The following is a 23,764-nucleotide window of genomic DNA, read 5'->3' on the forward strand; positions in this document are numbered from 1 at the left end:
AGGTGACACAGATGTTTGGATGCTAGTCATATTTCGATAAGTAATCCCTCACATTGCTGTATAAGGAAGTTCAGTAAACTCACTGATTCTCTTAGTAAAACTTGGATGGAATTGGCTCTTAGGTCTGTCACTAGAACCCTAGCTCTGATGAAGAGATATTTATGACATCACCCTAGGAAAGTTAATTCAATGAAATCTTGTAATGATGTGTCTTCCAAAACATTCACCACAAAATACAACTTGTTCTCAAGTCACCAGTGAAACTTGGAAGAGTTTAGTCCAGATTTTAGCCTCTTTTTCATCAGAAGGATGGGAACTTCTAGGTCTCTTATCCCTTTAAGTCTAGATAAACTCCTCCTTCTCTAACCTGCCTTGGGTATTTCATCACAACATTAGAGAGCAAAGTAAGACAGCTTTTAAATAAGACTTGTATCTAAATACTCTGATAACCCTAAGAGAAGTTGCTTATTCCATAAAGAAATCAAAGGAGTTATGATATATGTATTAATCTATATGGCGCTAAAAGGTCTCACAAGTGCCGAGAAAATGACTCAATTAGTCAACTGAGTGCTGTGCAAGCACAAAAACCTGAGTTTGATATCCAGAACACAGGTAAAATTAAACTTAGGATGGCAGAACATGGTTATAATCCTTCTCTTCTGTAGAAGCAAAGATAGGAGGACCCCTAAGGGTCACTGGCCAGCTGGCCTAGCTAGATAAAGGAGCTTCATGTCAAACCAAGGTGGATAGTACTGAATGTTGACGTCAGTCTTCAACATACTCATGCATACATTTGCATGTGCATCTGCACACACACACACACACACACACACACACACACACATGTGCTGGCACAAGAGGAGTGGGGAAAAGGCATTTGGGTAAGTCCCTGTAAGGCAGCATAGGTGATGAAGGAAAATCAGCTCGTAAATGATTCACGGGTCAGTGAACTAATAATCAGGTCAGCAGAGAGGGAGGCTGGGATGGGAGCAGAGGGCACGATTAGTGGAATGTTCTAGAGAGAAATGCAGGAGTGCTGCATCTTCAGTGAGTGAGGTGCAGCGGGTATCCCAGTGCACTGTTGACGTGCGACATCAGTTGAGGTGCGTCACCTAAGTGCTAACAGTTGTGCTCTGAGAAGGGACACACAATGGCAGTATGCCTCGGGAAAAACACACAAAGGAAGAAACACTCCATTTCCAATGGCTGTTCCCACCTTGCATCTTCTCCCTGTGTCAGCTTCTCTAATTGTACAGTATAAAGTGGAGGCATTTTATTCTGAGCCTATAAATCTGCAAATACTGTCTAACACCAGACACAGGGAAGGGACTTAGGACTCAAACTCATGAGTGAATCTGAGTGCCTGGGATTAGAGGATTTTAGTTGGCTTCTTTTTAATTTTGTTAGTTTTGTAACACAACTACCTAAAGAAAAAGGAAAGAAAAACTTCACACAACTCTCCTAAACGTGAAGATGATGCTTAATCTGATTGCTCCTCTTGATTGTTAATAGGATCTAGAGTCCCATGAAACAAACTCCTGGGCATGTCTGTGAGGGAGTGTCTGGACTGGGTTCCTTGAAGTGGGAAGGCCTATTCTAAATGTGGGCATCACCACTTTCTAAAGTCTCAGATTGAGTAAAAGGGACAGAGTGAGCTGAGCCTCAGTATTCCTCATTCTCTGCTTCCTGACTGTGAACACAATGTCACCACTTGCCTCAAGCTCAAGCCACAATGACTTCCCTGTCTTGATTGATTACATCCTTAGACTATGAGCCAAAATAGAACCTTCTTCCTGAAATTTCTTTTTTATGTGTAAAGAAAAGCAGTTAATATATCCCTCTCCAAAGATGTTCTGAATTTGTTTCCCTGAAACTTTCATCAAATGTCCACTGCATCAGGACCAGACAGATTGAAGGCTGGTGTTCATAGAAATTTGTTCTCCATCCAGACACAAAGAAGATTTATGTGTAGGTCTCTATAACACTATAATAAAATTCATTGCAAAGTAAAAAGGTGGACCAAAGGAGAAAGAGGTTGACATCTGACCTTCAGCCAACTTCATCTGACTTTTTCCACATGAAGAGTTTTCAGTGGTGGAGGAACCTAAAGGAATTCACCACTTACCCAAGCAGCTCTGTGATATTCTGAACTCATAGTCTATATATTACAGAAGCAGATGCAGTGTTTATTCTTTCCCTGAGACTTTTTGTGTACCTGTGTGTGTGTATGTGTGTGTGTGTGTGTGTGTGTGTGTGTGTGTGTGTGTGTACAGGAGTACATCTACATTTGCACATGCTTATATGGAGCCCAGAGGACAAATTTGGCTGCCATTTTCCAGATGCTACCTATCTATTTCATTTAGTTAATTAGTTATTTGTTTGAGTTTCTTATTGGATGTTCTCTTACCTGGAATTACCCTCAATGTGCTCCAAGGACATCCCTGCCCCCACCTTACCAGTACTGTGAATTTAAGACCATGCCACCATGCCCAGATGTTTAAATAACTTAGTTATGAGGGGTCTGGGAATTTAATTCAGGACCCCATGCTTGTGTGGCAGACACTTTACTGAGTGAGCTTGTGTGGCAGCCACTTTACTAAGTGAACCAGAACCCCAAGCATAGCTTACTGGTCTAAAACAAGATTTACATTAGACCTCATATTTCACTGGACTGATCCTTACCAGTTTCAACAGTGAAAGATAATACATTATGCAAAGGGAATTTTAACTGGTCTGAGAGAACTGCCACAGGATTCTTCAGTGATAATTGAGAAGCATTTGATGAGGAGAGAGAGAAACACTGCAAAAGTTAAAAATCAAGTATGCCTGTAATTCAGCCCAGACTCAAAAGGTAAGTGGACATGCTGTATGCACATTTTCATAACTGTAAAGTGAAAACTGAACAGCTTGCTGGAGGTTGGAGATGATGTAGACCTAATAAACTTGAGAATTTGGGCATCACCTCACATGACTGAGCTGGTGTTGGAGAGCACTAGACATGCAGTGTTCAATGGACTTGTCTTTGTATTTGACAGGGGTGTATAACATTAGACAGTCATTTAACTCTTCTGTAACTGACATTTTCCACCTCAAGACACACATTCTTATGGAATATCAGGATTATTATGAGAATTATATGATCACTAAGTCAAAATCTGTAAGTAAAATAAAAACTTTAATTTGATGTTGAAGGTCACTTTAACAATGGTGGAAAATGCACTAAAACATCATTGAAAGAAAGAGAAACCATTGATATAATTAAACATCCTTCTCTCCAAGCCCTTCTCTAATGTGTGTATTTCAAAAGCTAACTCAAGATCTGGGGAAATGGTTTGGTGGTAAAGTGCTGGCCTTAAAGCGGGAGGACCTGAATTGATCCCCAGAACCCACATTTAAAGGCCTGGTAGGGTGATCAGAGCTTGTAATCCTGAACTATGAGGCAGAGGCAGGCATTCCCAGCCAACCAAGACTACTAGTTCTGGGCCAGTGAGAGGTCCTTTCAAAAACTCAAGGTGGGTGGTAACAGTGGAAATTGTTTTCTGTCTTCCACACACAGGCAGGAATATATACATAGATACACACACACACACACACACACACAGAGAGAGAGAGAGAGAGAGAGAGAGAGAGAGAGAGAGAGAGAGAGAGAGAGAGAGATCTCCCACTGATGTAGGCAACCTGAAAATTTCCTTACCATTCATCTGTGTCTGCGTCACAATTGCAAAAGTGTCGAATGTCCAGGCAGCTCTCCTCTAGGCCACATCCACATTGCTGGACCCCAGGAACAGAACCTCCCCAGTAAGGGTGCCTTTCATTGGATCTCCCAATCCACCAGGTGAATGGGGCTCCATCTGAAAGACAAGATGTTTCATAAGTCAGGAGTATGAGCTGAAAGAGTACAGAGGAGCTCACAGTGGTTTTGTGTGTGTGTGTGTGTGTGTGTGTGTGTGTGTGTGTGTGTGTACATGTATGGTCTCCCCTACCCCCTGATTCTTACTTTGTGGCTTCCATTTTCTCTGTATGTTTTAATATATATACTTATGCACACATACAGTTATGATTGTATAAAGGCATTTTTAATAAAAGAACATAGTTAAACACAGATGAAGAACATAAGCTCATGTGAGAGGGATCCTGACTCACTGATTTGTTTCAACAATAGAAGCAAAATAACCTTGTGCTCTGACTAAGAGAAGTCATAAACTTTCAAGTTTGTAGACTTAAGGGAAAAGAGCCTGTGAAGATCACACCCTGGAGATCTTCAGTGAATGATGATTCACTGAAGAGAAAACAAAACAAAACAAACCCACCAAAAAACAAACAAACAAAATAAGAAGACCCTAGCTCAGGGTCCTGAATTCATTATTATCATGCTGTTGTCTTTAATGGATGTGAATACCACAGTAGCTTGCAGCTGCCATTCAGAAAATGATAGAGCATCACAAACAAGTGCAGGCACAGATATGGAGGCCCTAGACAGCATCAGCTGAAGGCACCAAACCAAACTTCCCTTGGTTGTCTTCCTTTTGCTTGGCAAATGCCCGATACTTAAAAGTTAAAACAACAATTACAGGCTTTTTTACTCATTTCCAAGTTGTAAGATTTTACTCCTGAGGCTGGGGATGTTGTTCAATGGGCAGAGTGCTCTGCTTTCCTAGAATGCAAGAAGCCATCCTGAGTAAGGTAATCCAGACCCAGAAAGACAAACATGGTATGTACTCACTCATAAGTGGATAAAAGTGATAACCAGGCTGCAATCCACAGCCCCAGAGAAGCTAGGTAACAAAGAGGATCCCAAGAGAGATGCATGGATCACCCTGGCAAGGGAAAATATAATGCCCCGGCTAAACTGGGGGCTGGGGAGAGGGAGATAGAGTGGAGGAGAAGGGAGATGGGAACAGGAGGAATCTGGAAGGCCAAGATGGGGGAGGGACAGAAAGTGGAGCAATGAAAGAGATCTCTTGATAGAGGGGTCATTATGGGGAAAGGGAGAAACCTGGTGCCAGGAAAACACCAGGAATCCACAAGGATGACTCCAGCTAAGACTCCTAATAGTGAAGAGGGTGCCTAAACTGGCTTTCTCCTTTAATCAGGTTGGTTATTAGCATAATTGTCGTCATAGAACCTTCATCCAGTAACTGATGGAAGCAGATGCAGAAATCCACAGCCAAGCACTGGTCCAAACTCCAGGAATCAAGTTGAAGAGAGGGAGGAGGGGATTATATGAGCAAGGGGCAGGGTCAAGATCATGATGGGGAAACCCACAAAGACAGGTGACCCAGGTCCTGGGAGCTCATAGACTCTAGACCAACAGCTAAGGAGCCTGCATGGGACTGACCTAAGCCCTCTGCATGTAGGTGATAGTTGTGTAGCCTGGTCTATTTGTGGGGACCCTAGCAGTGGGACCAAGATCTGTCCCTGGAGCACAAATTGCCTTTTTGGAAGCTATTCCCTATGGTGGGATGCCTTGCTCAGCCTTGAAGCAAGGGGAAGGAGCTTTGTTCACCCTTAACTTGGTATGCCACTCTTTATTGACTCCTATGGGAGGCCTTATCCTTTCTGAGAAGTGAATGGGGGTAGGGGTGGAGTAGAAAAGAGGTGGAGAGAGGAAATCGGATGAGAGGAGAGAGGGGAAACTGTGGTTGGTATGTAAAATAAATTTTTAAAGATTAGTAAAAAAAAAAAAAGAATGCAAGATGCTGTGGGTTCGATTCTCAGCACCATACACATAAACTAGGTATAGTGGTGAAGGCCTGTAATCCCAGCACTAGGGATGTGGAGACAAGATGATTAAAAGTTCAACACTGTCTTTAGCTTCATAAGTCAGATGACAGCCTGGGCTACAAAAGACACTTCACCAAAGTGAATTAAACAGCAATTCTAAAGCAGTTGCAAATTTCAGTTTATGTACGGTATTATAAAGTACTTTTACACAAGCAAGATGTTGCTGTACAGAGAAATTCTTATTTTCATATAGTCACTATCTACATATACAAATATATACATATACATATACATATACACTTTCTCAGAATTGTCTATACATCTGACTTCTCCTGGAAATCTTTGAAGCAAACAGGTATAAAGTAGACAGACAATGCTATAGCCATGAGAAAAATGGGGGAAGGGTCTTTAAGAAAGTATAGCATTTTGAGTTGTGGCTTTACTGAGAACAGCTGAAAATGTCCACCTTCATCCCACTACCATATCTGGTTTAAATTCTACATGCCCTATAGTAAGTACCATCTTACTGCTTAGAATTCCTCATGTGGATGATTGCAAACTAGTCCTCTTATCTAAAGGCTTTTCCTAAATGACAAAAACATCTCCCTTATTTCAAGTAAACTTCAGATGAATTGCCTTCCTCCTAAATTCTTGACTATAAGCCACACTCAAGTGGCCTGAACAGATGACAAGTACTTTATTTTAACTGTATACAAAGAAAGGACAAAACATTTAAATATACTTATATTTAAATATGTGTGTATGAAAGCTGGAACTCAATGTTTTTGTTTTTGTTTTTGTTTTTTTGTTTTTTGTTCCAGATAACTCATCTTTATTTCTTGGTCATTATAGAGTAACAGAAAGAAGAGAAGATGAGGAAGGAAACTCAGAACCACAAACAATACGTGGTTTGCCTTAATTCACAGCTCAAGAAAATAATCTACACTTTAACTGCAAATTTTGGCTTTTGGAAACATTTATTTTCTTTTCTATTGACAGAAAACTGCTCCATCAGTGACGGAATGAAATATTATATTTTATTTATTTATTTATATTTAAAATATTGAGTTATTGGACAGACATTTACTGAAGTTTTGATCTATTTTGGACACTATTTTAGGCACTGTATCATCAGAGAGAAATCACAGAACAAAACCAAAGCACAGAAACAAACAAAACATGTTTCTGAGTTTACATTGCTAACAGGAAAAATATATAAAAGTATAAATTAAGGCTGGGGAGACACCTTAGAGAGACAAGTGCTGGCCTTGTGAGCTAAGGACCTGAGCTGTACCCCCAGAATCTACATGACAAAAATGAGGAAAATCCAGACACAGTGGTGCTCCCTTGTGACCCAAGTGTTAAGAAAAAGAAGGGAAGGAGGAAAGGAAGATCAGAGAAGGGAGAGGAGTATTAGCCCACAGCCATTTCTTCATGAACTGGTAAAGGACAATATTGTATCTGTACTCCAAACACTGCAGAAGACCGAGTTCAGAAGCTTTGGTAATGAATAAGATGCACCATGCTGCTCCTAAGGTTCCCTTGATGAGTGTGAATATGCCATTTACAGAGGAATGACTTAAGGAGAGAAGAAAACATATGTGTGCTTGTATGTATATTCACGTATGGGCAGGTAAAGGCCAGAGATGAGTGTCCAGAGTCTTCCTCAACTGTGTTTAACTTTAGTTTTTCAGATAGGATATCCCCTTGAATCTGCAACACATCAATTAAGTGAGACTATTTGACCAGGAAGCTCCATGGATCTTCTTGTCTCTATTTACCCAGCACTGGGACTGCAGATATCCATGCGCATACCCAGCATTTACACCACCACATCTGGCTTTTTATTTTTCTTTGTTATTAATGTGAGTTCTGAGTATTGAACTCAGGTCCTCATAATTGCAAAACAAACACTTAACCCATGGGGCCACCTCCCCCTCCTGAAAACAATCCATTGAATAGAAAAATTAGCTATGGGCCTATTTTGCAGTCTTGGATAAATTATGGTTTTCCTGATATAAGAAATCCACATGAAGTCATGGACCAGTTTCTTCACACAAGTAGGGTTTAATGAATAGAATTCAAATTGAAGATTCTCTTGAATTTTGAGCTGTTCAAGTTTAAAAGGCTGTAAACACACAGCCTCTCAGTGATGTCTGCACAAGAGCCCGGACAGTTTAGCTGTGTCAGCTTCCAGGAACAGCGCAGGTAGCTCACAGGAGGGAGGAGCTAAAGAGCTCTGGAGTTCAGACCAGCTGTGCTGAGTCGCTGCCACCGTTATTATTGCTTTAATTCATTTTATTTTGTTTTTTCTCATATTCTTCAGAGAACTAGTTTTCTCTTTCTCTTATTTTTAATTTTAATTAAGATATAATTATCTCATTTCCTTGCTTCCCTTTCCTTTCTCAATCTCCTCCATGTCCCATTCCTCCAATTCTTCCCTTTTGCATTGCTAGCCTCATTATTTTTATTAAATATATGTCCATAAATATATAAGTACAACCTGCTGAGTCCACTTATTGTTGCTTGTTTGCTTTTGATTGCTAGGCTGACCACTTGATATTGGAAAGCCAATTAGGGGGCTCATCCCTAGGAAAAACTAACTCCCTCTCTCAGCAGTCATTAGTTGCCTGTAGTTCCTTGTCTAGTAGTGGGTCCCCAACAGCTTTCACCCTTCCACATTAGCATGAATTTTGGTATTATCATTATTCAGGCCTTGTTTGAGCAGCCCCATTGTTGTGTGATGGCTGTAGCTTTCCTGTCATTCCTAGGAGAAACAGTTTCACAGCCATATTCCTGACCTTCTGGCTCTCACAAACTTCCCATCCCTCTGCCATGATGTCCCCTGAGGCTAAGTTGTTTTGATGTGGTACCTGGTCACAGCTTTACATCCTGGTAAACTCAATAAGTCAAAAGGAAGAGTAAACTCTATCTGATTTTCAACCCAGTCCTATTTTCTGCCATGCAACCTTTACATCTACACCTATCAGCCCTCTCAAACATGGTGTTTGTCAGTTTCTTCAATTTATATGGCCAGTCTTTCCTCATTTCCAAGTCTTCTTTTCTTAAGATAGGGTCTTATATATCACAGGCTGACCTCAAACTTACTCCATAACCAAGGATGACCTGGAATTCCTGAACCTTCTGTCTCAATGCTATGCCCAATATAGGAAGTGCTGGGGATAGAACCCAGGGCTCTGTGCATGCTAGATAAAGACTCTGTCAAAAGAGCTCCACCTGCAGCTCTTCATCTCTGCATCCTAATGCCTCCCATTCATGTGCTCATTTAGAGGCTGTTCTGAGAATGCTAGGGAAACTACTCGCATGACTAATCACTTTGAACCTGATTAAGCCCTACACTCTTTCCCATGATGTCAACCCATGGGATGAAGCAAGATTAAATGTTTGTTTTTAGGTACTTTCTTGTTGCTGTGATTTAAAAAGAAATCTCTGACAAAGACAACTTAAGGGACAAAGGGTTATTATAGATCCTAGTTCCAAGTCCATCACAACAGAGAAGACATGGTGATAGGAGCAGGTGGCTGGATGGTCACTTTTCATCCACACTCAATCCACACCAGGAAATTGTGGGTGAGCTACAAACACTCAAGACCCACTTTATGACTTACTCTCTCCTACGAGACTTCACCTCATAAAGATCTCACAACATCCCCAAAAGTACCCCCAACCAGGAAGAAAGTGCTGAAACACATAAAGCCACAGGGGACGTTTCCTATCCAAACCACAAATCCACAAATGAAAACCCCGCCCTGTGTGTGTGTGTGTGTGTGTGTCTGTGTGTGTATGGGTGCCAGACATATACACGTATATGTGTGTATGTGTATATATATAAAGTATATATGAATAATTAAATGTAAGTTATTCACAAAATAATATAAAATGTATATACAATCATTATGTTAATGTTTTCTCAATTCTATGTTGTACAGAGGCTTGGTGTGATGTATCAGTGATAGAATTTTTAAAAGACCCTGGCTGCCCTGATGATGCTCTTAACTTCTAGAGGAAGAAGAGCTTGTTTTCAGCCATGAGTAACATAAATCTGAGTGAGATAGGCATTCAAATACAACTCAGACCAAGACACTGACTTTTGCCCAAGAATCCTAGTCTCATGGAAATGGTGGCACTCACCTAGAGGTTACCTGTTGAGAACTTCCACCAGCACTGTCCTGGGGAGGGAAACACTTGTGCAGGAAGGACCCCACAGAAAAGGGATCTGATGTACTGCAGCGACTTAGGGAAACAAGGCTCAACATGCAGTAAGCATTGTCTGTCACTGACTGCAGCTGGAGGTTGTGTAAAAAATATGAGGGAGAGCTGAGGCCAGTGAAGTTCTAAGTCCAATTACTCTTATTGTGTGAACAAAATGCAATTCAGCTAAGCAATGGTGTAGCAGAAGAGATAGACACACAGTAGGGCTGGAGATCTGACTCAATCAGCAAACTGTTTTGTTGAGGAGCAGCCCATCAAAAGCCAGGGCAGATGATATGTCTGTGGTCTTTGGACAGTCAGAGCCAATCTCCAGTGTCTACCTGCCAGCTAGAATCCCTGAATCAGTGAGTTATAAGGACAGATCCTATCACCAAAAACTTAGTGGAGAGGAGAGTGGCTGAGGAAAACAGTCAACATTAGCTTCTGCGACCACATGCTCCCTACTCATGTATACACATACACACATGTGCACACACACGTCTACACACACATGTATACACACATACTGTTCACACACATATACACACATGTACACACACACACTGTACATACACACACACACACACACAATGACATTTTATACACCCTTTCTTTATATGCAGCCTATCATTTCTGAGGGAAAAAAAAAACCTAACATTTAGTTAGAGAGAAAACAACCTCATCCATATCAGAGGATAATGACAGACATTCATCAACGTCCATCGTGGTTTTCCTGCTTGTCGGCCAGGATGATTAAATCAGAGAATACACTTAATAGTGTGATTAAGAGCTACTCAGCCACAGCAGGAATTCACATTTCCATAATGTTGTTCACTGTTCTCTTTCCTGCTTATTCAGCTGAAGTGAGCCCAAAAGGGAGAGGGGAAAACAGAAAGGATTAATGACACACGGCTCCAAACAAATGATAACCGGCTCTGTGATGGGGTCATTTAAAGTCGGACCAGCTACGGCTCTCTAGAGCACAGCACATGGATGGAAAGGGGCAGGTGAGGACTAAACTAAAATTATTCTATTTGCAGTAAAATTTTATGAAAAAAATACTATTTTTTTGAGAATTTTCCTTTTCTGAAGAATGGTGCTGAAGAACTCAAAAGATGAAATTCTGTGTTCAAAGTCACGTGGTAAATACGGCAGTTACTGGGCTCCAGGTCCTGGCCATCAAGCCTCTGGAAGGTGTGGTCCTGTCCTGATCCCCACCCATCTCCTCATAGACTCATAAACTTTCCAATGAGCCAAAAACATTGAAAACTGTGAAATTCATATATGATAACTGCCCATTGGGGACATTTTGATAAATTTCTGGAAACTGATAATAATATAGGAGAAATTAACATGGAAATAAAATCTTTCATTTACCATACAAGTTATTTATATATTATTTATTTCCTTATTTATTATTTAATCTTTTTGGGTAAGCATGTGGCTCTGTGTGTTTGTGAGTATGTGTATTGTGTGTGTGTGTGTGTGTATGTGTGTGTGTGTGTGTGTGTGTGTGTGTATAGTGAGGGTGTGTGCCTGCCATTAAGTACATGTGGAGGTCAGAATATCCATCCTTGCCTTATATATTGTAGGAGACAGGATTCCTTGGCTAGAAATTCTCCCATTGCTGCTTCCTGTCTACTACAAGAGCAGTTGGCTTATGCACATGTGCTCCTGTGAGTGTCTTCACATGGGTTCTAGGGCTCACACCTCCGGTTTTTCCTTGTTTGGCAAACTTTTTACCCACTGAGCAATCCCGCATCTCCCCAGCCTTTACCACAAGATATCTGATATGACACACTTTGAAGTTCTAGTTTACAAATACAAAATTCAAAAATCTGTGTCAAAGTGTGATGTGCAAAGGGAAAAACCTTCACTGAGCCAAGCCACAGAGTCAGCCGTGAGGTATAGTGATGACCACATAAGTCAACCTGTGCTGAGTGATACAGTAAGATGTAACAAATGAGACAAGAGCTGGACAACCGAAATAGCTGATGCCTGTGTACCACCCGAGACTGTGGCTTGCTGAGAATAAAAGGGCCAAAGCCCAGGAGTGCATTTGTGCTAAACTCTTACCCATTCTGAGCACTTAACATGCTCCAGGCAGTTTCCTGCAATGTTGGGCCTCACCTCATCCAAAATTCAAAACACTTCAAAGGCAAATACTTTAATCCCCATTTTGCATGAGTAACAAAGATGCAGGCATTGGTAAAATCAGCAGCTTGAGGAAAATCAAGATCAAAGGAATAACCTAGCTCAGATCCTCATGGCCACCTTTGTGGGGTTTCTCAGGTATTATAATATACATAAAAGCAAAATATCAGACTCAGACTCTACCATTTCTCCAGTCAGTGAATGCTGTTGTCTGGGATCAAGAACACTTTAAAACTTCCAGTTATATATGTTGCTCATAAAAATGAGCACATGCATCTGTGCGTGCGTGTGTGCGTGCGTGTGTGCGTGCGTGCGTGCGTGCGTGCGTGCGTGCATGCATGCATGCATGTGTGTGTGCACCCATGTGTAGAAGTCAGAAGACAACTTGTAAGAGACTGTTCTGTTCTATTTTGTAGGTCCCAGAGATCTCACTAAAGTCAGCAGGCTTAGTGGCAAGCCCCTCTTCCCACTGAGCTATCTTGCCAGTCCTCAAATTCCATTTTATGAGAAACTGGTTCCTGGTTCCTGAGGCTGCCAAAACATGGAGAATCTCACATCCCTTACATAAAATGACATAGAATTATTACAGAACTCACAATATTATCCTCTAAAATTCAGAACATGCCCAGATCATTTATAATATTCAATGCAAATATAAATGTAAAGTCAATAGCCATTATATAATAGTTAGGGAATGAGCACATTTTAAAGCCCATTCATATTTAATTCAAATGCATTTAAACATATAATTTTTTATTTGGATGTAGGGTTTGTAGATAGGGTTAGATGGTGTGTAACAGATGATTCACATTTCTTCATACAATCTTCCTATATTTCCTCTAAAGACAGTAATAAAATCCACAGACCCATAAGACTCTATAGCAGAGGTTTTTCAACCTTGGGTCACATATCAGATATTTACATTATGATCCATAAAAGTAACAAAATAATTATGAAGTAGTAATGAAAATAATTTCATGGTCGGAGGTCACCATAACATGAAGAACTATATTAAAGGGTCACAGCATTATGAAGGTTGAAAACCACTGTACTAAGGACATTTCATAGCTTGTATTTTTACATTATTTTACTTTACCTCAGCTCAAATGAATCAGATAACAACAAAATCATTTCTAGTACTATTTTTATCACTTTATATTACTGTCATAAAATCTCTATGTAAAATAACTTGAAAGGAGAAAGGTTAATTTTAACTCAGGGTGTCTTGAGTCTGTAGTCTGTTGTTTCTGGGCCTGAAGTGAATCAGCATCCCAACAGAAGGCTGTCCTGGAGAAGCATGGCTTACTTCACAGTATCTGGAAAGTGGCATCACAGGACATATCCTGAGACAAAATAACTCTTCATGACACACATTCAGTGAGATAATTGCTGTGTCCTACTTTCTCCCACCTCACAATAGGCTCATCACACCAAATGAATTTATCAATCTTAAAGCCAGAGACCCACCACCTGAGGATCAAGACTTCAACCCCTTAGTCTTTGGGGGTATAGTTCCTATCCAAACACATAACACACAAAAATATACATATGGTTAAAATATCTCCACTTTGTGCACACGTGCCTGCATGTGCATGTGTGTGTGCATGTGTGCATGTGAGTGCATGTATGTGTGTGTGTGTGTGTGTGTGTGTGTGTGTGTGTGTGTTTATGTGTGTATGTGTACACCAGAAGCTAACACTGAGTATATTCTTCAACTTCTACCTATCTTATTGTTTGAGACATTCTCTCACTGAGCCTGTATTTTCTGTCCTGGAAACCAAAAGAGTCTTCTGGTTCTACTTCCCTCAGCACTGGGGTTACTTGTGTGCACTATTGCATAGTTCTGTTTTTACAAGGTCTTGGAGATGGAACTCATGTCCTCTTCTTTGTTGCAATTTTTCTGTTACTCATTTTTACCAAATGAGTCATTTTCCAGCTCCACTACCTCTCTTATTTTAACAGAGATCCAGTCACATATTTCATCATGCCATCTTGGTAAACAATGGACCATCAAAAAACAGTGGTTCCAGGAAATAAGGTCACCAAGTGGCTTCATAACAATCTTCCTTTGTGTACTCCATAACGTTTACACAATAAAAAAAAACCTCATAATGTCCCTAAAACTTCCAACATGGTCAAGTCAATTAGTTGGAAAATAAAATGCAAATAGTAAGAGTTCTATCATCAAGCCTTCAAAATATGGTACATGAGGAAAATAAAATTGATCATTAGCTTTAATGCAAATCAGAGTGAAATAAATATGAAGTAGAATTTGAATGATATATGGAAGTCAATGAGAGAAAAATTCTAATATTGAGGGGAGAGTACAATTCTTGGGAAGCATTTAATATCAATTCTACTATAAATACACCTGGCCATTTCTTTCAGTTCTCCAACCAAGGAATCCAATTGGATTTCCATACCATTAGTATTCAAAACAAGGCCCACATAACTTATCTCATTCAGCTATTCCCACAATGCTAAGAACATTTCTCCTCTCATTTTGCAGACAAAGAAATGGAAGTGAGCAAAGAGGTAGTACGTTCTTCAATCTTACATAAGAAGGAAGATGTGAATTCAAATTTTATGGCTCCAAACCTCAGTAATACCTATACCTTTGTTTTTAAAATTATGTCAAACCACTCCTATTATAGTTGGGAATGAAAAGACATCATAGTTCCTTAGAATACTTGTTCTTGAACCAAGAATATGATCATTGCTTTGGCAAAGTAGCAAGATGCTTATTGAGTATGAAGTCTCTACCTTCTTAGGGATTCTCTGAATTACACATGGTCTCTTCAGTTATCCTGGGCTGTCTACTCATCTGTACTGAGAACCTGACAATGAAACCAGCAACACCTGCCCAGATAAATATCCCAATAAGCATCTTTGCTGTCAAGAAATCCAATTTCCTTAAACTTGTATAATATTGTTCTATAAAATTTCACTCTGATATTGAACAAAGTAATTTAAATGAAGGGATGATAGGCTATAAATATATAGTAGAGTCTTCATTTAGGTTATCCAAATAACAAATGTTTTATTTTTAATCATTTCTGCCCAAACTCCCTCCCTCTGGCTTTCTCTGGGACCACAAAATATCTCCTAACTTCTTGTCCTCATTACTAAAATTAACAACCCACAAAATCCATGCATGCTGCAAATGGGAAGCTACCACGAGTCACACCCTTGGGGATATACCTGTGGTCAGAATTATATATGTGTATTTGTGAAATGTATGTGAAAATTTCAAAATATTTAAAAATCATACATCAAAAATATAAATTATTTTCCCAGCATAACTACAAAAGTCTTGTTATGTAACCAGGAACCAACTGAATCCTTTCTCTAGAAATATAAGCTTAGTGCTTTTCAAAATGTAGCCTATGGCATCTTGACTTAAAATGTTCTGGAATGCTTGTAAGAACACAGGTAATTGAGCTGTCTCAGATTATAGGAATGTGGACCTCTCAATTTTCTTTGTTTAATCAAACTCACCAAGGGACACTGAAATTTCACCAACATTTTAAATGGTAAATGATTAGAATCACTGATTTCCAAGTTTGAACACTTTCTTTAAATTTTTAAAGTTTTCTCTTTCTAAACATGTTTGTTCCTTTTTTGAGCAATTCTTTTCATTTGTATGCATACACAACTGTGTGAAATGCATGTGTAAACAAGAGTTTGTGTTGCAGGTAAGTGGCTTTATACAGAGGTTCACAATGAGTGTCTTCCTTGATCATATTCCCTTATGATTTGAGGCGGGGTCTATCACTGAGCCCACAGCTTGAATGTTGGCTAAACTGGCTGGCCAGCATGCTCTGGCGATCTTCCCTTCTTGTCCCTCCTCCCAGTGCTTAGATTATAGGATTACAGTGCTAAGATTGCACTACTATACTCAGCTGGGGAGCAGAAACTTGGGGCCTAGTACTTGTGAGGCAGGCACTTAATTGACTGAGCTGTCTCAACAGTTCGCATTTATTTGTAGTATTTTTATTAATTTATTTTCTTACATGACAAATGCAATGACATCACTGATCAATCACTTCTACTTTTCCTATATGTGTGTGTGCGTGTGTGTATGTGTGCATGTAAGTGTGTGTGTGTGTGTGTGTATGTGTGCATGTAAGTGTGTGTGTGTGTGTGTGTGTGTGTGTGTAGCTGATATAGCTGATTTCCAAAGGAAAATGAAGAAATTATTATCAGGTGCCCTGTAGCCAGCAAAGGTGGTTGGTCCAGTGCTACAGACACCAACATGTTCAATGCACCAGCTCAATGAAAACACATATTTGTAGCTATTCTGCCACAGAGGCACTGGAGAAGAAACAGAACTGAGTACTAGAATAATTGCTCACTCCTCTACTATCATTGAAGGTATCGCGGCCATCACAAGGATGAATGTGCAAAAAGAACTAACTTAAACAAACTCCAACATCAGCCTGCAAACCCCTTGGTGGGTTATTCCGTTGTGCCATGATGGCCACAATGAAACGGTCACAAGCTATCTTCTGCGCAGTGACAGAAGAGCAACCAAGGCATGTGGTTTCAAAGAAAATAAACTCAAACTTGCTTCCAAAATAAAAAACTCAGCCACAGTCTCAGACCATTAGCAAGCACACACACACACACACACACACACACACACACACACACACACACACACAAAAAAAAAAAAAAAAAAAAAAAAAAAAATTCTGCAGTTGCTGGCTGAAGCACCACACATTAATTCTGAGGAATTTCTGAAATCTCTTAGATTCCTCATCACTTTAAAGGTAGAAAGCCCTCATCCTTATTCACCCAGTCCTTTGGAACTCTTGTTCAGTACTACAGATCACTAAGTGCTAACCACCTACTTGGTTGTAGGTTTAATCCAATTATCATATCATTTATATTATATAAGTTAGGCAAAGTACAAGCATAGATAGAAACAGATAAAATACAGAGTAGCAATGAGTTTGAATATGTAACTGAGAAGATAGTTATCAAATGATGTTAACTAGTTATTTATGGGCTGTGTAGCTTCTTTTAACATAAACCTAGCCATTGTCCACTCATGCTACCAATTTTTTCATAGATTCCCAAGCGGATACCCAGAGAAGTATCTCTCAGAGTTGTTCATTCTTCTCCAAGGCCTATTTCTATTCTTTGGGACATTTTCAGCAGGAAACTGTGTTTGAAATTTTACAGAGGTTAGAAGGGCAGAGTTCAAATTCATACAATTTCTTGTCACTCTAATCCTGTCCTCAGCTGAGTTTCAAATCCTTTCTCAGATGGCTTCCCACATGCATTAGGCAATCATTTAAAAGGATGGTGAGGACTCTGCATTTTATCTATCCTGTTCCTCTGTCTGTTTATCCATCATTAGTCCATCTACTCACACATGAGCTAGGCTGCATTCACAGGACTCCTCCAGTCTCACACCATTGAACTGGGTCTGTCTGGCACTCATTGCGTTACCATTCTTGGTCGATAGTTCATCTCTTACTTGCACCTAAATGCTTTAAAACTTGTCCACCACAGCCAGACAGTGGTGGTGCACGCCTTTAATCCCAGCACTCGGGAGGCAGAGCCAGGCAGATCTCTGTGAGTTCAAGGCCAGCCTGGACTACAGAGCAAGATCCAGGATAGGTGTAAAACTTGGCCTCCAAGGGTTTTTAGATTTGCTTATTTTCCCAGACACACGTTAACTCTTTGTTCAAATTGGTCAATTCCTCATTTGACATTTTATCATGCACTATCCCACAATTTAACAGGAGGAAATTCTATCTCGTAGGTTGTTATTATTGTTTGTTTTGTTTTTTAAATGACCTCCAGACTCTAGTTAGTCCTGTCCACACACAGATGGACATTGGCTCATGCACTGCAGCATGGGCCAGTCTCTCCTTGCACCTGAAGGAGAAGTGACTTTCCTCCCCAGCAGTCATCAATTGCCAGGGGCTCCTCATCTAGTGATAGGGACTGGGAGCCCTTGGAGGACCTTTGAACTGCTTTGATCTTGTGATGTCACTGTGCAGGTCACCACAACTGCTGTCAGCATTTCATCTCACTCCTCTGCATGTCATTCTTGTACATTCTTTCAGCCTCCCTCTCTGTAATGTTCCCTAAATCTTAGGCATGAGAACTGACATAAATGTTTCCTCTATAGTTGAGTATTCATAACGACTTATTCTCTTAAACAGTCACAAGTCTCTTCATTAACCACTGTCCTTTACAATAAGAACTTCCTCTAACCCAGGTTAAGAGCAGCACAAACCTTTCAATCCCAGTAGGTAGTCATTTTCTAATATACTTTGTTGGTTTATGTATTTAAAATAAAATGTAACAAAATGGGAAACTGAACATGTTGACAATAAAAAATAAAAGTTCATTCAGATATTTAGTAAAGTTACTGAAATCAAGGGAAGATAGACTATAAATATATGGTAGAATCTCAACTTATTTTACTCAATTAAAATTACTCTTAAAAGCATCCCTCTCGTATTGTATATACATCTTTGATCTGCTATCAGTAATATCTGCTCATTTCTTCCTTGAAAACACATACTCACAATCACAAACAAAACACAGTTGATTGAAACTGGAAACTACAGCAGGCTGTTGTAGAGAGTTAACAGGCGTTTTCTAATTATGGTAAATAATGAAAGAAAAAGAAAAAATACAGCACAAGGACTTAATGTGAATACCTACATAAATCAAACTTCCTTTCAAATTAGTTTTAAGAGGTGAGCAAATTTATCAAAGATAACATGAAGGAGATAAAGTGAGTTGGCTTTTCACAATACTAATGAAAACAAAAACTTTATTCATTTGTTTCTGTACTTTGAATTGATGGCTGCAAGTCTAATGCTCATTAGAGGCTTGATCAAATCCCAGACAGAAAGTGGAGGGAGCCACAGATCACACCCATTAGGAAGTACTGGATACAGCCACAGCAGCAGCATAAGAGGAATGGGCACAGAGAAGCTCTTCTAATGAATAAAATATGAAGACTGTGCAATTACACTGACCAGAGAGAAGTGGCCAGAGGATCATCAGCATAATGATAGCAAAAACACAGGATTTCATGCCGTGTCTCCTATTTCCCATGCCTGAACCTGAATAATATTTATTAACCATTCTCCTGTTTATGATTATGTGCAAAGCACACAACAAAAAATAAAAATAAAAATAAAGCAAGGCTATAGGTTTCCTGCCCTCAAGGATTTTCTGTTCCATGCTTGCACACAGAGGTCATTTAACTGTTCTGACAGATATTTCACAGTCAGAAAATACATGAAAGCTATGATTTAGATGTCTTAGTTGTGATACACCAATTAAAGATGACTTTACATGCTCAGAAATTAGAGTGAATGACCACATGATATGATTAGTCTTATATGTTGATAGAAAGCAGTTTTCTAAATACAACATTGAAAACAGTAATTAGTTTTTACTGGGAATTCAGAATGCACTTATTACTGTGTTTTCATATAATAAAAGGAAGAGAGCAAGAAATGTGTTATGAGCTACTGAGATGGCTCACTGGGTAAAGGCACCTGCCATAAGCCTTAAAAGCTGGGTTCAGTCCCTGGAACTCTCATGGTGGAAGGAGAGAATCAACTCTAAATAGTTGTCCTCTGACCTCCACACATATGCTGTGTTATAATGAGAAAGTAGAGTTAAGAAATATTGACAGTAATCTACATAATGGTAGAGATGTTTAGTGATCATTACAATTATACCCACAGCAAATGTTACTAATGCTTTAGTAACTGAATATGTTATGTATGTGGATATATGTATATACCCATACACACATGCACTGCAGCACAACACAGAATACTGTTCTTTATTAAAGATCTAGGGACATAACACTCACTGTAAATGATAAGGTCAATATAATTTCCTCCAAGAATGAATGATTTATCACATAAGGAAGGATTGTTCAGACATTCGTAGCCCCGGTGTTTAGGTTTTGAATTGCATGATCTGAACTTCATTATTCAGTAGTGACTCTGTTGCTGTCACAAGGAAAAGCTAAGTGACTGGAACAGAGCCTGACACACAGCAAATCCCTTGGCTCTGAAGCTAACGATCCTCTTCTCTGTTGCAGGGGCAGCAATGGCAGGAGCAGCCTTCCAACCTCGGGGCAGCAGGGGTGAGTGCAGGACCCAGGGCCTGTCAGTTAACTTAGGAGGACCTGATGCATTGCTGACTGCTCTTAGCAGGCTGCAATCAAAGTAGATGAAAAAAGAAAAAAAGCCAAAACAAATGAAACATCACCTGGATGCTAACATGTTCGAAGAGAAGAATCGAAGTTGGACCTGGGTTCTGAATTCTGGTTGTATGGAAAATAGCCCAAATCAGAAGTGTTAATAGTGTAACTCTGGTTACTCCAGAAGTGTGATGATGACAATCATATTCCAGAAAATATGGCAAGAGCATGCCACTGCTGAATCTTTAACTCTGTGCACTACAAAGTAGGAAAACTGCAGGCTAGACAGCAAAGGTACACCAGCAATTTCAACTAGGTCCAAATATCGAGTATTAAAAATGTAAAATGAAATTTGCCTTCAACTACACGGCGAAGTTCCTCCAACAAATACCTTTTATAACCTGGTTCTAAAAACCACTCAGTACTTGTGTTTTGTTGTGTGTGTGTGTGTGTGTGTGTGTGTGTGTGTGTGTGTGTGTGTGTGGTTTTGTTATTAGTTTGCTTGTTTTGTGACAAGGTCTCACCTTGCAGCCTGGCTGGTCAGTTACAGGCTTTAAAGATCAGACTGACCTCAAACTCACAGAGGTCTGCCAGCCTCTGCCTTCCAAGTGCTGGGATTAAAGTTGTGCACAACTATGCAGTGCAATATTTGTTTAGTTTGTTGTAGAGATAGCAAGGATGCAGATTGTTGCTGACAATAGAAAACAGTAACAGTAAATCCATCCAGATTCCATAAACCATTAACAATATTCACTTCTTGGTTTAACTTGAGTATTTCATAAAGATATTTCAGATTAGAAGTCTCTGATAAGCAAGGCATATACCTGTGCAGATTTCAGAGAAGACTCTAATTTCTATCACAGTGTTCGAATTGGGAGACAAAGTCTGTGTCCTTTCTTTCATGATGGCTACAACCAAATATGAGGAGGAAGGTGGCAATACCTGATTTTTTTTAGGTAGTGTTCTATAAGGCCCAGCAGGGCCTGGTGCTGCTTACAGAACTGGACTTGTAGGCGAGACCCTTGAGGGACACTGTAGAACACAGACGTGGTCTCTTCATGTATGTGCTAGGCAACAAAATACTGAGTATGCCTTTCTATGACACTAAGGGTATTTAAGATACTTTGATTTGTCATCAAATAACATAAGATGGCTTAAACTATGTTTTGGATTATAATTTATCATTCAGTTAATTTATAGATTAAATTATGAGAATAACTATACTCTTGTGGAGTTAGCATATTTCAGAACAGGACTGTTAAGAAAAAGGGAAGTGAATTAGAGTCATATTAAAGACTGTAATTTTTATTCTCATGCTTCAGATGCTATTACAACACATTTCTCTCAACGCTTTCTTTAGTGAACTGTCATCCAGTTTACACTCAAGAGTGCTGTGAACAAAATTAACATATACTTCTGTAGTATAAGAAAATTTTAAGTTCCTTGAAAGAAGGAACAAAAATTACTTATCCCTATCAGTATCTTTGACTTGAGGTGAATTTTAATAAGAATATGGCCCACAAATCTGAACAAACTCATGATAAGGGGTTTTGTTGTTTTGTTGTTGTTGTTGTTGTTTTGGTTTTTCGAGACAGAGTTTCTCTGTATAGCTTTGCACCTTTCCTAGAACTCGCTCTGTAGACCAGGCTGGCCTCAAACTCACATGGATCCACCTGCCTCTGCTTCCCGAGTGCTCGGATTCACAAGTAATCAATTATTTCCCAATATTATATTAATACCAAAACTAGATGAGGATTAGAAGCTTGTAATTAAATTTTAGTAAAATAATAATTAAGAAATCACCAACAAAATATTAACAAACTCACAAACTGAATTAGATAACAAATGAAAGAATCAGTAGCATGATCAAACATGATTTAACCTTAGAATATAAGGATGAGTCAACATGCAAGTCAATATGTAATATGTCATGGACACAGAATAATGTGTAGAAATCATGGGATCATTGTAAAGGACAACATTTTTGCTTTCAATTCAAAAATTGTGTATAAAAGGGATGCACCTCAACACATGGTGATTGGATATAATAAAGCCATGTCTAATGTATTCAATGGCAACAGTTTAGACTTTTTCAGGCTAAACAACAAGACAAGGATGTCAGGTCAGGAAATCTATAACCAATACAGTGTTAGAAGTCATTATCAAAGCAGTTAGAAAAAATGATTTAAAAAAAATCAGTGAGGTTTCTATGGGTGTAACAAGCTACCTATAAAAGAAGAGAAAAATCAGCTCCATGTGTAATAATGAAATAACCAGAAATAAAATTAGTCAAATAGAGAAAATTTTGTACTTAGAAAACTACAAAACACTGGCTAATGAAATTAGGAGAGATGACAGTAGAGTAAAACATATCCTTTGTTTATAAATAATATTTCACATTTTTAAAATACGCATTCCACTCAAATTTTTGTACAGATATAACACAGTTGCTGATGAAATTCCAATGTCTTTTTTTTTTTTTTTTTTGGTTTTTCGAGATAGGGTTTCTCTGTGTAGTTTTGATGCCTGTCCTGGATCTGTAGACCAGGCTAGCCTCAAACTCACAGAGATCCACATGGCTCTGCCTCCAAAGTGTTGGGATTAAAGGCATGCACCACTGCTGCCTGGCTTCAAATGTCATTTTCAACAGAGAAAATATTTCTATAATTTATATAAAACTACAAAGGATCTTAAAATCCAGTGCAAACTTAAATAATTGAAACATGATGGTAATTGATTACAAAATATATTACAAAGCAGCAATAAAAGTGGTATGGTATCAGCATATAAGCAGACATAGATCAAAGGATAGGATACAAAATTGAGAAATCCATGCCTATACAGTAAAATAATCATTAACTAGGTTGCTAAAACTTAAAAATTGGAAATATATTCTTTATAATAAAGTTTGTTAGGAAAACTGGATATCAATATGAATCTTATCTCATACCATATACAAAAATAAACCCAAAACAAATATTTAAATAGAAGATTAGTAACACTAAAACTACTGGAAGAAAACATTTGAAAAAAACTCATTGTCATCTTGGCAATGAAAATTTAAGATGTGAACACTCTCTCAAACACATATACAACATAATCAAAAACTGACACAGTGCTACACCAAATTAAAAAGCTGCTACAATGAACACAGAAGAAAAAAAACCACAAAATATGAGTTCCTTAACAAATTACAAGGGCTTAATTTTAAAAACATATGCACAACCCAAGTAACTCAATGGCTCACATAAAAAAAGCCCTTAAAATAAGAGAGAAAGACCTGAATAAATAATTCCCAAGACAAGTGGATCACTCCTAAGTAGCTGAAATGATTAACAGCCTCAGTCATCAGGAAAATCCAAATGAAAATCATAAAGGGATGTTACCTCTGCCTCATTAACAGAGATGTTACTAAAATGTCTTAGAAAACAACCCCTGGATGTCATTGTTGGCAATGGAAGTTGGTATATAAACAATATA

At 39.0% G+C, this 23,764-nt stretch overlaps 1 protein-coding gene across 3 annotated transcripts in view; it reads right to left on the reverse strand.

The window, feature by feature from the left end:
* LOC118592981 (contactin-associated protein like 5-1-like) overlaps positions 1–23,764 on the reverse strand; it is a 934,683-nt gene that overhangs the window by 160,660 nt on the left and 750,259 nt on the right. For all 3 annotated transcript variants that reach the window (XM_036202117.1, XM_036202118.1, XM_036202119.1), the window contains exon 14: positions 3,695–3,851. In XM_036202117.1, the coding sequence (XP_036058010.1) occupies positions 3,695–3,851 (157 nt within the window). The remainder of the gene's footprint in view (positions 1–3,694; positions 3,852–23,764) is intronic.

This window comes from Onychomys torridus, chromosome 11, assembly GCF_903995425.1.
Source record: "Onychomys torridus chromosome 11, mOncTor1.1, whole genome shotgun sequence".
Lineage (NCBI taxonomy): Eukaryota > Metazoa > Chordata > Mammalia > Rodentia > Cricetidae > Onychomys > Onychomys torridus.